This window comes from Muscardinus avellanarius (assembly GCF_963383645.1).
Source record: "Muscardinus avellanarius genome assembly, chromosome: 3".
NCBI classification, from domain to species: Eukaryota; Metazoa; Chordata; class Mammalia; order Rodentia; family Gliridae; genus Muscardinus; species Muscardinus avellanarius.
Window position 1 is genome coordinate 89,524,161 of NC_137788.1, and position 16,281 is coordinate 89,540,441.

General features: G+C 36.0%; 1 protein-coding gene across 3 annotated transcripts in view; it reads left to right on the top strand.

Annotated features, from left to right (window-relative positions):
* SLC35A3 (solute carrier family 35 member A3) overlaps positions 1-11,219 on the top strand; it is a gene marked incomplete at both ends in the record, with an annotated part of 58,487 nt that extends 47,268 nt beyond the window's left edge. For all 3 annotated transcript variants that reach the window (XM_080691834.1, XM_080691832.1, XM_080691833.1), the window contains 2 exons: positions 125-258; positions 11,129-11,219. In XM_080691834.1, coding sequence (XP_080547960.1) covers positions 125-258; positions 11,129-11,219 — 225 coding nt within the window. The remainder of the gene's footprint in view (positions 1-124; positions 259-11,128) is intronic.
* Positions 11,220-16,281: the final 5,062 nt, after the last annotated feature.

Here is a 16,281-nt window from a genome sequence, read left to right on the forward strand (position 1 = left end):
CTTAGTATATCATTTACTATAGTGGGATTACAATTATAGGACAAAAGCCTAAAGCTTCATTGAGTAATGTAATTATATTGAAAGTATGTCTGTTTTAAAATATAATCTCTTAATACTTTTGTAGGCACTTGGAGGCCTTGTGATAGCTGCTGTTATTAAGTATGCAGATAATATTTTAAAAGGATTTGCAACTTCTTTATCCATAATATTATCAACACTGATATCCTATTTCTGGCTACAAGATTTTGTGCCAACCAGGTAAAATATTTTCTCTTTCTTTAAATGCCAAAACTATTTTTAGAAAAATAAGAATCTTCTTAAGGTAATCCAATAAACTTTATCTCATTGCCACTTTTGAAAAATTATTGGAATTTAAAAGTTCATTTAACTATCTTTTAAGAAGGATTTCAAACTAAATACAGAAAAGATAATTTCCTTACACTGGAAAGTCCGTTATACAGTTTGGCTGACTAGAAACTTCCTAATAGACCAGAATGGTTCCCCCCAAAAGTCACAAATAATATAAAAAGCGTATAAGTCATTTAAAATCACACACAATGTCATGACTTTTCTTTATTTCTTTTTTTGGTATACCACTGAGCTATGTCCTCAGCCCTTTTTTTTTTTTTTTTTTTTTGGTGTGTTACTGGGGGTGGAACCCAGGGGCTTTCTACCTCCAGGCTACACCACAACCCTATTTTATAATTTATTTGGAAACAGGGTCTCACTAAGTTGCTGAGAGCCTCACTAAGTAGCTGAGGCTGGCTTTGAACCTGTGTGATCCCAAGTGCTGGGCTTACAAGTGTGCGCCACCACGCCCGACTCCCTCAGCCCTTTTTATTTCATTTTGAGATAGGATCTTGGTAAATTGCTCATGTTGGCCTTGAATTTGAGATCCTCCTGCCTCAGCCTACAGAGGTGGGCACCACCACAAGTGGCCCATGACATTTTTATGCATGCCTTTAATGCATGCCATACCAAAAGCCAGGAGAGGGGGTGATATTCCTGAAGATAGTTTATATAGGGAAGGTGGCTCATGAGAAAACTAAGGTAATTATAGGAAGAAGAGCAATTTGGAAAGAACTGGCAGCAGTGAGAGGTAAGATAGGAGTCCCAGGACTCTAGTGTATGGACACTAAGGGAAGAAACCGAAAGAATTTGGTGTAATGAATACCCATCACAGATGGTACTGAAGGTTCTATTATTGTCTTGCAATTATTAGTTTATGATTCCAGACTAATGGGATATTTAATGACTTCTAGGATACCATTCTTGGTTTTCTTCTAACTTCACTACTTTCCTGATTTTCTCAGTCTCAAAACTTTGAAGTCTCCCAAGGATCCTTTATCTGTTCTTTCTCATTTAAGCTTGCATTCCATGTTTAGCCAGGTGTGGTGGCGCACACTTGTAATCCCAGCACTTGGGAGGCTGAGACAGGAGGATCGCACAGGTTCGAAGCCAGCCTCAGCTACTTAGTGAGGCTCTCAGCAACTTAGTGAGACCTTGTTTCCAAATAAAGTATAAAATAGGTCTGGGAGTATAGCCCGGAGGTAGAAAAGCCCCTGGGTTCCACCCCCAGTACCACCAAAAAAAAAAAAAAAAAAAAAAACCCCAAAACAAAAACCAAACAAACCCAAAAAACTTACATTCCACGTTTGTATATCTAATTGCCTGTTCACATTTTCACTCATTTCCTATTCCTAGCTGGGATTCTCCATTTAGTAAATGGCAGTACTTTCATTCTTCCAGTTGCTAAGTCCTAAATCCTTCTTAAGGCAGCAACACAGTTTATCCACAGTAATTTCAGGGAAGGGAGTATCTGTGGATAGGACTATAATAGGTCTATAAGAGGTTAGAGTATATGGAACTTTATTTTGAGTCGAGGAAGAAATAGGGTCATCAGTTTCTTTTTATCTTTTGTATCTAATCCAGAAGAAAATCTGTTAGTTTTTATTTTTAATATCTCCAGAATCAGACTATTTCTCACAGCATCCATTGTTACTACCCTTTATGAGCTACGCCCTCATTCTCATCAGGATTTAGGAGATTTCTGACCTATTTTTCTTTCCTGTACCCCAGCATCCCTGCTCTTCTTCATTCAGCAACCAGAATATCTTTTTTCAGTGTAAATAAAATATCTCTCTATTATGCTCAGAAACCCTGTCATTGCTTCCCATTTTGAAATTGGTCAAAGACTTATTTGATCAGCTCTTGGGCTGTACTCATTGATATTCTTTTTTTTTTTTTTTTAAAGCTTCAGTCACCTCTTTGCTGTAGGCTTTGATTTGCCCTTCTATCTTCTTGGATAATCATCATCTACATATTTATATGGCATCACTTCCTCAGATCTTGGCTCAGATGGCACTTTGTCAAGAGACTACCCTAAATAAAAGAACACTTTCCTCCATTCCAACTCTCTCTCTTCCCCTTTCTTCCTAAGATTTATTACCACCAAATAAGAACATAGGGCTGGTACTTAGCATATAGTAGATAATCATCATGGTGTGTGTGTGTGTGTGTGTGTGTGTGTGTGTGTGTGTGTGTTACTGGGGATTGAACCCAAGGGCATTCTACCACCAAGCTATATTCCCGGCCCTGTTTTTTATGGTTTTTGTTTGCAGTACTGGGGATGGAACCCATGGGCATTCTACCAGCAAGCTATACCTCCAGCCCTATTTTTTATTCTTTATTTTGAAATGGTCTCACTGAGTTGCAGAGGGCCTCACATAGTAGCTGAGGCTGTCTGCAAACTGCAGTCCTCCTGTCTGAGCCTCCCAAATGCTGAGATTACAAGCGTGGACCACCACGCCTGGATTTTTTTTTTAATTTAGAAATAGTTATTCTTTTTTAGAAACAGGGTCTCACTAAGTTGTGGAAGGCCTAAGTAGCTCAGGCTGAATTCAAACCTGCAATTCTCCTGTCTCAGCCTCCCAAGTACTGGGATTACAAGCATGTGCCACCACACTCAGCTAGAGTCTTAAAATTTTAATTCAGTATTGTTGAGAGTGAAATAGGGTCATAGATGGAATGTCATAGCAGGAAATGTGCTCACTATATTTCTATATTGAATACTTACGATTTTAGTTCTCTAACAACCAGGATATGCATGTTGAGATTCATTTTTTCTGAGATAAAAAATATGAAGTCGGGCATGGTGGCACACGCTTGTAATCCCCACACTTGGGGATCATACAAGTTTGAAGCCATCTTCGCTGGCTTAAGAGACTCTGTTTCCAAACAAAATATAAAATAGGTCTGGGAGTGTAGCCCGGAGGTAGAAGGGTTCCATCCCCAGTACCACCAAAAAAAAAAAAAAAATATATATATATATATATATGTATATTATGTAATATTTGTTTTTAGCTTGGTGTAAGAATGCATCACTTAGCTAATAAGACTAGCCTAACAACACTAAATCTTGTTTAGTTTAGTTTTTTGTATGTGTGTGATATTGAGCATTGAACCAAGTGCATTCTACCTCCGAGCTACAGCTGCCAGCCCTTTTTATTTTTTGTTTTGAAACAAGGTCTTGCTAGATTGCTGAAAGTCTCACTAAATTATAGAGGCTGTCCTTAATCCTGCAATCCTCCTATCTCAGCTTCCCAAGTACTGGGATTACAGGAGTGCGCTGTCATACCTGGCTAACACTTATATGGTAATGATGCTTTATTCTCTGTGTTCATGTTTGGAACCGGTACATTTTTGAGGTATACTTAAAAAGGCATATATTTTCAAAAATAAGTTAAACCTCATAAAAATCCAAGGTAGAGCCTGGCATGGTGGTACACGCTTGTAATCTCAGAATTTTGGAGACTGAGACAGAAGGTATTGCTCAGAGGTAGAATGTCCCTGGGTTCCATCCCCAGTACTGAAAAAAAAAAAAAAATCCTAGGGAGATTTTTTCAACTTTTTAATCATGTAGGGAAAAATGATCAAGTAAACCAACAAGGGAAGAGTAGTAATTTATCATTAAGATAAACACCTGCATGTAAATTCATGTTTCTAAAGGAGTATATATGTTGGGATGAAGATAAAAAGACAGTGATAGTATTATTATTTAATGAATGAATGTTTTGAGAATATGTTCAGAAGACCAAGCCAGAGGAAGATGGATTATTTTTCCTAAAATAGGTAAATAGCCCTTTATCTTAATGCAGTCCTATAAGTAAAACTCAGTAACTCTTTTTTTATCATCAATATTTCAATTTAATATAAGGCTAGTAAAATGCAGAGTAAAAATAAAATATAAAACCTTAGAAAGTCTTTCTACTTATGGTGGTGCCATCAAGATCTGCTATATGTTTGGTAAAGCCCAGTACATACTTCAAATACTGAGAAACTTGTTCAAAGAGGATGGATTAAAAATTGGTATTAAGATGGGTGTGGTAGTGTACACCTGTAATCCCTGAGACAGGAGGATTGCCGGTTGATAGACAGCCTCAGCAAGTAGTGAGACTCTCATCACTCATGAGACCATGTTTCAAAATAAAAATAAAATACATCTGGGAGAGTAGTTCAGAAGTAGAATGTCCCTGGGTTCAATCCCCAGTACCACAAAAAATAACATTAAAAAGCCGGGCGTGGTGGCGCACGCATTTATCCCCGTACTTGGGAGAAGACAGAATGGCGCAGATTCGAAGCCAGCCATGCTGGCTTAGGAGACCCTGTTTCCAAATAAATAAAAGTATAAAATAGGTCTGGGAGTGTAACCTGGAGGTAGAAGGGTTTCCGGGAACCCCAGAACCACAAAAAAAAAAAAAAAGAAAGAAAGAAAGAAAGAAAGAAAGAAAGAAAGAAAGAAAGAAAGAAAATAAGAAAGAAAGGAATTATAAATTATAAGCCGGGCGTGGTAGTGAATGCTTGTAATCCTAGCTCTTGGAAGGCTGACACAGGAGGATTGTGCAGGTTTGAAGCCAGCCTCAACAACTTAGTGAGAACCCTGTTTCCAAATAAAATATAAAATAGGTCTGGGAGTATAGCCCACAGGTAGAAAGCCCCTGGGTTCCACCCCCAGTAACCCCCCCCCCACACCTTTTTCTCCCTTTAGTTGTTTTTTTTCTCAAGTACTATTTGTGTGTGTGTATGTTCAGGGGGGCACTGGAACCCATCCTGGAACCCCAGTACACTCAATGGTTCTTTCCTGTCATGTTAGGTAGTGTTTTTAAAACTAAGAGCTGTGGTTGAAGACATCTACATTTGTTCTACTACAGATTATAAAAAAATCTATGAAAATCAGTGATTGGGGCAAGGGCTCATGCATACAGCTTCTTTTCCATGAGTTTATGTCAGTCTAGGTGTAAGGATGACTTAGTGGTCTTCCACACAGATTAGACAGGGTAGCCTCTCAATAAGTAGGTCCTCAAGTTTAAAGATTACAGGAATGGTAGAAGACTCATCATTCATTATAGTTATGACATCATGTCATTTTAGGTCATAATATATACCCAAAGCATTCTGAGTTCTCTCCAGTGTGTGTTCTCTCATGATAATGAGCTGTAGAACATTACGAAAAGGATTTTGACACACAACTTTATTATTTAATCTGTAGCTTGAATTCTCTGACGATGTTTAAGGTACTGAAACAAACTGAAGTAATTCCCAACCACATGGCATTCATTTGGTTTCTCTCCAGTGTCTGTTCATGAGGCTTCTCTCCAGTGTGTGTTCTTTGAGGTTGCTTAAGGCCATACTATGTGGTGAAGGCTAGCCCACACTGATAGCCTTCATAAGGTTTTTCTCCAGTGTGTTCTCATGTTTCTTAAGGATACAAGATTTACTGAAGGCTTTCTCACACTGATGGCATTCATAAGGTTTCTATCCAGTGTGTGTTCTCTCATGTTTTTTAAGGATAGAAGATGTACTGAAAGCCTTCCCACACTGGTGGCATTCATAGGGTTTCTCTCCAGTGTGTGTTCTCTCATGTTGTTTAAGGTTATAAGATTTACTGAAGCCTTTCCCACACTGAAGGCATTCATAAGGTTTCTCTCCAGTGTGTGTTATCTCGTGGTGCTTTAGGCTAGAAGACTTACTGAAGGCTTTCCCACACTGGTGGCATTTATAAGGTTTCTCTCCAGTGTGTGTTTTCTGATGTTCCTTAACATTCGAAGATTGACTGAAGGCTTTCCCACACTGATGGCATTCATAGGGTTTTTCTCTAGTGTGTGTTCTCTGATGTTTCTTGAGGCTAAAAAACATACTGAAGGCTTTCCCACACTGATTGCACTTATAAGGTTTCTCTCCAGTGTGTGTTATCTCGTGGTGCTTTAGGCTAAAAGACTTACTAAAGGCTTTCCCACACCAATAGCATTCATAGGGTTTTTCTCCAGTGTGTGTTATCTGATGTTTCTTGAGGCTATAAAACATACTGAAGGCTTTCCCACACTGATTGCACTCATAAGGCTTCTCTCCAGTGTGTGTTTTCTCATGCCGCGTAAGGTTCCAAGATAGGCTGAAGACTTTCCCACACTTGTGGCATTCGTGAGGTTTCTCTCCAGTGTGTATTCTCTCATGTTGTTTAAGGCTTGAAGATTTACTGAAGGCTTTCCCACACTGATGGCATTCATAAGGTTTCTTGCCAGTATGTATTCTTTCATGCTCCCTAAGGTTATGAAAGTGACTGAAGCCTTTCCCACACTGGTGACATTCATAAGGTTTCTCCCCACTGTGTATTCTCGCATGCTCTTGAAGGTTATGAAAGTGACTGAAGGCTTTTCCACACTGATGGCACTTAGAAGGTTTCTCTCCAGTGTATGTTTTCTCATGCCGCCTAAGGTTACAAAGTTGGCTGAAGGCTTTCCCACAGGAATGGCATTCATTAGGTTTCTCTCCAGTGTGTATTCTCTGATGTTGCTTAATGCCAGAATATTTGGTGAAGGCTTTGCCGCATTGGTGGCATTCATGAGAGGTCTCACCAGTGTGTATCCTCTCAGGCTGCCTAAGACTCACAACTTGGTTATAGGCTTTCCCAAACCAATGACATTCAGAAGATTTCTCAGTAGTGTGTATTTTCTCATGCAGTCTAAGGTTAACAAGTTGGCTGAAGGCTTTCTCACAAACATGGCCTATGTGTAGGTTTTCTTCAGTATAGGTTGGAATGTGCTTTCTAAGGCCAGAGGAATAAATAAAGTCTTTTCCACAGAGATGACTTTCATATGGCTTATCTCCAGAGTCAGTAATCTCTTGGTAGCTGCCTTTTAAGCCATTCATGTGGAAATTCTCATCTGATTTGCCAAACTGGTATCCTATTCATGTAAAAAAAAGAGTGGATTTTCAGTTTTCTACTAATATTATCATCAAATTTATTGGTGGTTAATAAGGAAAGTAAGGTGAAATTAGGAAGTCAGCTGAGAAAACATGTTTAACAGAGAAAATATAGTTCTTCAATAAAATAGTATAAAATCTTCAAGATTACATATTAATGTGGTGAAAAAGCATTTGTATATAAAGTGTATAGAAACAACTTTCATATAATTACATATATAAAAAAATCAGTGCAGAGATTGGAGTGGAATTATGGTAGGAAATTCAAAATATTTCGACTGAAGGTTAATTTTTTTTTAATTGAGGACTCACCAAGGAAAACTAGATGCTTGGTGGTTTCTTCCTTTACATCTCTGTATAGCTTTTTCTGGGATGTGTCCAGTAGGGCCCACTCTTCCTGGGTAAACTTTATGGTAACATCTTCAATGGTTATTGGTTCCAGAGCATACATTGCCATGAATTCAGTTTCCTGCTCCCTTCCTCTGGGTTTCAATTCAGTCCAAGCACTAAGAAGGAGAATCAGAAGATAAAAGTTGGAGGAGATAGTGAAGCCCATGAGATTCTGAGGGAGGTTCTACAGTCAAGCAACAATTTGGACTTCTCTCAAGTCCTAAAATCTGCAGTTCTTCCTTCTCCTTGTTCCAAGGACATTTTTTTCCCCGATAGGGGATTGAACCCAGAGGCATTCTACTTCTGAGCTATATATATCCCTGCCCTATTTTGTTTATTTTGAAACAGGGTCTCCCATGACTCACCTCATCCTCCCAAGTACTGTCATTAGAGGCATGCACCAACATGTGTGGCTCAGTAACCTTTTCTTATTCTTCACCCAACTCTTTCAAATGCATTATTTGCCTTTATTGCCTCCGTTCTACTTCCTGAAATTTTGTCTTCTCTACAGTGGTATGCCTATACCTACCTTTCTGATCATCCCTTTGGTAACATGTCAGTCCTTGCTCACTCCCTTGGTCATCTTTATCCATTGCCATGTTGTATCTGCTTTCTCTATGACGGTAGGTTCCAATTTCACCTAAGCTATAGATCTTTCCCCCTTTTTTGTGGTTTTAAGATTCAACCCAGGGACTCATATATGCTAGACAAATGCTCTAACACTGAGTTACATCCTCAGGTCTCTAGATCCCTATTTTCTACCAATTGCTAGACATCTCTCTACATGTCTCTAATGTACTTGCTTTCCTGTTTTTCTTATACTCCTTTTTTGTTGTTATTGGCATTACTATAATTCCATACAGGTTTGCTGATTCTTTGACCAAAAGTTTATTAAAGCATCCACTGTGTGTTCTAATCACTGTGCTAGATTCTGGAAAACAGTACATGAGTTTCTTTTTTCTTTTTCTTTTTTTTTTTTTTTTTTTTTTTGCGGGTCTGGGGATGGAACCCAGGAGCATTTAACCTCCGACCTACACCCCCTGCCCTATTTTTTATTCTTTATTTCAAAACCAGGTTTCATTGAGTTGCAGAGGGCCTAAGTAGCTGAGGCTGTCCACGAACTGTGATCCTCTGTTCTCAGCCTCCTGAATGCTGGGATTACAAACCTGCGCCACCAAGCCCAGCTTTATGAGAGTTTCTTGACTGCAACATGGTTGTAATGATTGGAGAGCATCTAGATACATGAAGTAAATTTTAACAGTGTAGCAGTGAGAGCATATAGTTTCATTAGACAGAGGAAGCTCAAATTTTTGAAATCATTAATCTGATAGGATATTTTTTTCTAGAACCCTCTGAAAAAATATGGCTTAAGAAGTAGGTTTTTTTTTTTCTTCTTTCTTTTTTGTAGATCTAGGGATGGAACCCAGAGGCATCTGAACTCCAAGCTACATCCCCTGTCCTATTTTGTATTCCTTATTTTGAAACAGAGTCTCACTAAGTTGCAGAGGGCCTAAGTAGCTGAGGCTGTCCTTGAACCATGATCCTCTGGTCTCAGCCTCCTCTGGTCTCAGCCTCCAGAATGCATGACCAGCTGAGAAGTAGGTTTTTTTTTTTTTTTTTTTTTTTTTACATTATTAGGTATTCAAGTCCTTTAAGAGGTATCATATATAGGATACCTGCAGTGAGTAGAAAGTTGGATCAGACAACTTCAGTTGAGCATAAACTCTCAGTCTGCACAGTTCTAGAAAGCTAAGAAAAGTTCATAGTGACTGATGAAGGAAATATCCAGATGAAATCTATCTAGAGCTTAAATAATGACCTAATACTCCTGTGGTAGTAATTTTTTCAGGATATATCATAGGAATTTTTATGTTAATCTAAGGCATTTAGAAAGTTACACATCAACACTAGTTATTATAACAATCATTGAGCTCCCTGTATATGCTAGGTGTACAATAATGAGCAGGGAAACTGATACGTTAATAATGCATATTTAATAATCATGTGATAACTTATAATAAAGTAACTGTCTAGGGCAGTTTTCTTAAGAAAAAGAACATTGTTGACTGAGGGAATAGCATTTACAAAGATACTGTCAAGGAAGAGCACCTTGAGTAGTGTGGCTGAATTATAGATTGGACAGGAATAATAAGGGATGTGGTTGGAGGGACCACATTATGTGAAATGTTTTTGATGTCATAATAAGGAATCATAACTTTTTTTTCTTTCCTTTGCGAGGAGTACTGGCAGTTGAGCCTAGTGGTATTCTGCATCTAGCTGTACCCCTAACCCCTTTTTTTTTTGTGGTATTGGGGTTCCTGGAAACCCTTCTACCTCCAGGCTATACTCCCAGACCTAATTTTATACCTTTTTTTAAAATTTGGAGACAGGGTCTCTTAAGCCAGCATGGCTGGCTTCCAACCTGCGTGATCCTCCTGTCTCTGCCTTCCAAGCTCGGGGATTACAAGTGTGCGCCACCACGCCCGGCTCCCTTTTTGTTTTTTAATTTTGAATTGTGGTACTGGGGAATGAACCCAGGGGCTTTCTACCACTGAGCCACACCCCCAGCCCTTTTTTTTGTTTTGAAATAGGCTCCAAGAATACTTGGAACTGTTATTAGAAACTTTAAAACCAAAACAATTCATGTCCTTATATGAACATTTTAAAATAGATATAAAACAATCAATCCTAGCCAGGTGTGATGGCACATGCTTGCAATCTCAGTAGTTGGGGGGCTGAGACAGGAGAATTGCAGTTCAAGGCCAGCCTTAGCATCTTTGTGAGGCAGGCTCACAGCAACTTCGTGAGACCCTGTTTACATATAAAAAAAAAACAGGGCTGAGGGTATACTGCAAAGATAAGACTACTCCTAGGTTCAATCTCTAGTACCACAAAAAAGAAAAGAAAAGAAAAGAAAAAGAAAAAAATTAGTTCTGAATTTGGTTACTTTTAAAAAATCAAGTTTTGGTTACATTTTAAACTGAACTCACTTTGGTTTGGCATAAAAGGATTAAATTTTCTTTTATATGTTCAAGTACTTAAAGAACCAAGATCTTTTATTATTGAATGTGTTGCATGCAAAATATGTATTAGGGTGAAATACAGCATCTAAAACATCTTTGTTTTGGGAGACAGTGAGGCAGCAAATCAAAGTGCAGGTTCTCGAGTTAGATATACCCAGACTTGAGTACCATCTTCTGCTTAAAGTTGTGGAACTTTAGACAACTTACACTTTCCAAACCTATTTCTTCACAGGTAAAAATGAAGTTAATAGTACTGCCTTTTAATAGGGTTGTTGTGAGAACTAAGTCAGATAATACAAGTAAAGCACTTAGCCAAATACCTGGAATGTACTCAATATTTATATATTAGCCATGTTACTAGAACATTTTCCTCCAAATTATAATTGTTTTTTATGGTAAAGATATAGAAATTGTTTTGCTCTAAAACTGTTTTTTTTATTTTTTATCTTATTTAGTGTCTTTTTCCTTGGAGCCATCCTTGTAATAACAGCTACTTTCTTATACGGTTATGATCCCAGACCAGCAGGAAATCCCACTAAAGCATAGTTATAAACTATCTTTTGCTGGTCTTTCATGATGGTGCACTAGAAATCTCGACATTAATCTTGCACAGAGGACTTCTACAGATTCTGTGAAGATATCATCATGCTGAATCTGATCGTATTGTTCAAATGGTTTGAAAATATACAGGCTTATGGATAAAATATGTATACTGTATATTTAACAAAACACATCTAGAATTCAAAATATGAGAGTATTTCCAGGGATTAGAATTAGAAAGAATATTAGAGGAAACTTGAAGTCTTAAGTTTAAAGAGCTTACCTTTTTGATTGCTGCAGAAATGTCCTATGCACTCTTTCCAAGAGCACACAAATGTCAGCTATCAATTTTGCAAATTAGATTTACTCTTATTAAATGGTTTTTATCTTATTCTTTCTGTACAGATATGTCAAATCACATAGAATGTTCAAAGTCTGAAAATTATAATTACCTATAAACTGAAAATACAGAAATATGATCTGAAAAACATTTTCACATATCTGAGATTTTTATATTTATACAAAATATTATTAAACAGATTGTTAAATGTTATTTGTTCAATTACTTAAAATTTGATAAAGTAATTCTGAGTCTGATGTGTTAGAAAGTAAAATTCATATTCAAATTTAGTATAGAAAGGTATCTATTTCTCCATGTATACATTCTAAGATAGCTTAGTGTTCCGACAGCTGAAAACAATCCAATTGCTTCTGTGTTAGATAGTAGCCAATGACTTTACACAAGTGGAATTTTACTCTTGATCTCCTAATTGTATTTCTTAAAGTATATAAATCCTTAATATTATATTTGTGTTGTCACTAAAGTTTTAAAATGTAATTTAAAGGGATGAAATACTCATTTAACAGTTTAAAATAAGGTAATTATCATTGTCTAATATCTCAGTTTGGAGAATTTTGAACTCTCAAGCATATACTGGACTAGAAAGTTTTTAAATGAGTATTTTATTCATTGATCTGTAGAAATTTCTTTTAATATACAACTTTTGATAAAAAACAACAACCAAAAAAATAGTATAGCTGTCAGTGGATGGAGATCAAGATGACTTTTTTTTAAAACATCCCCTATTGCTATATTACATTATTTTAAATGATACTGTAACTTTAAGTCTGGTCAGAAGAAAGGTTTAGACCTCTTTTAAGCCCACTGTCGCCAGGAACTGATCATGTAACTAGGAGACATAGCTAAATTCTGAGTTCTCTCCCTGGAGAAGACAGACTTGGTTCCTAGATCATGTCATACATACAGGTAATGCCATTTTGTGTCTCCTAAGAGCTGCTAGGAAGGAATCACTATTTTACTTTAAAATAGAATTTTTTTTCCTTTTTAACACTGGAGTTGAGGATGCAAATTACAAGAGTTATTTAATAAGTTGGTTCAAAGGAGAGAATATATTAGAAATAATAAGATGAACTAGTAGGTGAAAATGATTTCTACAGGGATATAGGTTTAATTTAATTATCAACATATGCAGAATTACCTATTGGGTATATGAAGTATTTTACTTTATTTTTTTTCATTTGTATTGTATATATTTTTAAAGTCTGTTCTGATATAAAAACTATAAGAAATAAATATTTTTATATAGTTGTACTGGATTTTGTTAAATAGAATTTGATTCAGAAATACTGTTGTGACAAACTGTTTCGTACTTTTAGCTAATGTAGACTGATTATGTTAACCTGCTAATGCAACAGTTTCTACAGACTGCAAGTCTAATCATTTTCATCCAGAATTTAAAAGTGCTTAAAACTGCAAAATATTTAAATCAATTTGCTGCTGATAACAAAAATATTGTACCAAGCAAACTTTCTGGATGTTAGACTTATGATTTTAATTGACTACCTTTTAAATTACTTTGTTTAATAACTACCACATTTTGAGCATGGTATTTTAATACTGTAGTAACATTCAGGCTTACATACTACTATTACCTACTGCTAAGTGAAATCTAAATCTCGCAAACACAGAATTCAAGACTAAAAATAAAAATTTAATTCATGTTAAAGTACTATTTGAATTATGCATTAATGCAGTTTGCATTCACAATTAACTGTTAATTTAGGCTTAGTCTGTCCCTATTTTAATACTTAAAAAATAATACAATTGTTTGGATATGTTAAAATTTATGTATGTTAAAGTAATAACACATTTTCAGGTATCCAAAATAATATAATTTTCAAAGTGTCTAGCAAAGATTTTAAGACTAAGCTTTTATTAGCCATACATTACATTTTTCTTCATTATTAGGTTTAAAAATGTTAGTGAGCTATGTAGTTTTAAATTTTTACTTAATAATGAAATAGTCCTAGTGGAGAATGTGGACTTGGGTCCTAGATCATGTCTCTCTCTATATATACACACACACACACACACACACATATGTATATATATATATATATATATATATATAGAGAGAGAGAGAGAGAGAGAGAGAGAGAGAGAGAGAGAGATATTTTGTGTATGTGCTTTGTGTTTTGATGACCTTTAAAGCTCTATTAAGCTTTTACAATAATGATTATTTAAATCTCTATAGTTTTGAAAGCTGGGCGTGCTGCACTAGCTTTTTATTCCAATACTTGGGAGAAAGGAGGATCACATCACAGGTTCACAGTCAGTGCCCCAGCTACTTAGTGAGATTCTCTGCAATTTAGTGAGACCCTGTTTCAGAATAAAGACTAAAAAGTAGGACTTGGGGTATAGTTAGGAGGTAGAATGTCTCTGGGTTCAATCCCCAGTATTGCAAAAAAAAATTTTCTCTATAGTTGTAATTGTTTTCTCTCAAGTTGTTCAATGTGAAATTGTGTTAGTTCATGGGAAGAGTGTTTTATAGAATTTGTAATTCTATAAAAAATTAAGATTATATTTTAAAGAAAAGTCTGAAGTGCAACAGGTAGATATTTCAATCAATATTATCAACTCTTTAACAAATGATTTTAGAGAAGTACTAGGCGATTTTATGGTCAAAGATAGAATTGAGAAGTACAAAATTTAAAATATTTACATCAGTTTATAGTGAGTATCTCAGAATTTTATAGACAATAAAGTCGGTTTGATATTTAAGCTAGATTCTAATGACAGAAACTGAAAAGAAACTACTTGACATTGTGGTCTGTACACTAAGCATAATACTGAATGCTCTTATATATTAAATTATTGGACTTCCAAAAGTCACTGTACAGTCATTCTACTGAGTTTCTTTTAGTTTTTAAAAGGATTTAGCATCACTCATTTTATTTAAACATTCACTATAAACACATTTGATTACTATGGATGTATGCTTTATATAAGAAAAGTTTTATAAAAGTTATATATATGATATTGTAAATCATCTTAAGAGTCTCCAGGATTAGCCGGGTGTAATGGTGCATGCTTGTAATTCCAGCATTTGGGAGGCTAAGACAGGAGGATCGCGGTTCTTGGCCAGCTTCAGCTACTTAGTGAGGTCCTTTGCAACTCAGTGAGACCCTGTTTCAAAATAAAGAATATAAAATAGGAGTGAGGGGTGTAGCTTAGAGGTAGAATGCCTTTGGGTTCCATTCCTAGTAACACACACAAAGACACACACACACACACACACACACACACACACACACACACACACACACACACACAGTCTCCAGGACATGTAAAGTAGATATAGGGCCAAAGAAAAAGCATCTGTATCAGAATCTGGTCCTATGTGTCTTGTTTTACACCAAATATCTGACTTCTCTGGAAGGTATTTCTCTAATTCACAACATTAGATACATACTCAAAATCAATGTTTTATAAATAACTATAATTCTACTTTTGATTGTTTCAGCATTTGTTCTTTAAACTCATTATCTAACAAAATAGGTACCATAAAAGCATTAGTGAGAGTACTCAATAAATTATGGCACCACTACACCATCATTCAGCTGTTTGAAACTTTTTTTTTGGTGGTACTGGGGGAATTCCTGGAAGCCCTTCTACCTCCGGGCTACACTCTCAGACCTATTTTTATACTTTTATTTAGAAACAGGGTCTCCTAAGCCAGCGTGCAGCTGGCTTCAAACCTGCGTGATCCTCCTGTCCCCGCCTCCCAAGCCCGGGGATTACAAGCATGCGCCACCACACCCGGCTTGTTTGAAACTTTTTAACAGTTGTATATAACTGTCATTTTGTTGTATTTTTTCTTAAGATAAAATTTACTGTGATTTTAAAAACATTTTAAAAATGATATGTATCCTGAATTTGTGTATTTGTCTAGATTTCATTTATTTAGATTATTTTGGGTATGAGAATGTGATTAGTATATTTAAATTTTTTATAGACCTAATTCAAAGGAATGTGTAAGTTGTTCTTTGGTTAAATGGCTTTAATTGATAAATTTTTATTTGTCACTGTTTGGTAATCTTAAATTCTATTTAACAGTTTATCAAAATAGAATATTTTGTAAATTATGTAGATTTCCCCATATGTTTTCTTGTCTCCTTATTTACCATAATCTATGACTTAGCGTCATATATATTCACTCATATACATATGAATTACTGTACTTTACATTTCTAGTTAACTTTTTGTCACATGTGATCCGCCTTTTTTTCCCTCTAGCCTATGCTCTAGCATGAAGGACTGGGTTGTATTTAAACTAGTTAGAATTTTTCTACCTGTATGATGATAACAGCCTAAGAGTACCTTGTTTTAAATATCTTTGCTAGCCTTAAGGTTAAATACAATAATTCAGGATATATTCTCTCTACAATTTGAATATAATTGCTTCTACTGTGACTATCAGTTAAATGCAGAAATGAAATATAATAAGCAATATATAAGGTTTTATTTCCACCTTTAATGAAAAAAACTTATACAAACTATAAATATATGCTAAATAGTCTCATTTTCTACTTATAAAAGAGGGGTATAAGAAAGGAAATTTTGGAGCCAAGCATGGTGGCACATGCTTGTAATCCCAGCATTTGGAAGGCTGAGACCAGAGGATCGTGGTTCATGGACATCCTCAGCTACTTAGTGAGGCCCTCTGTAAATCAGTGAGACCCTGTTTCCAAATAAATAATAAAAAAC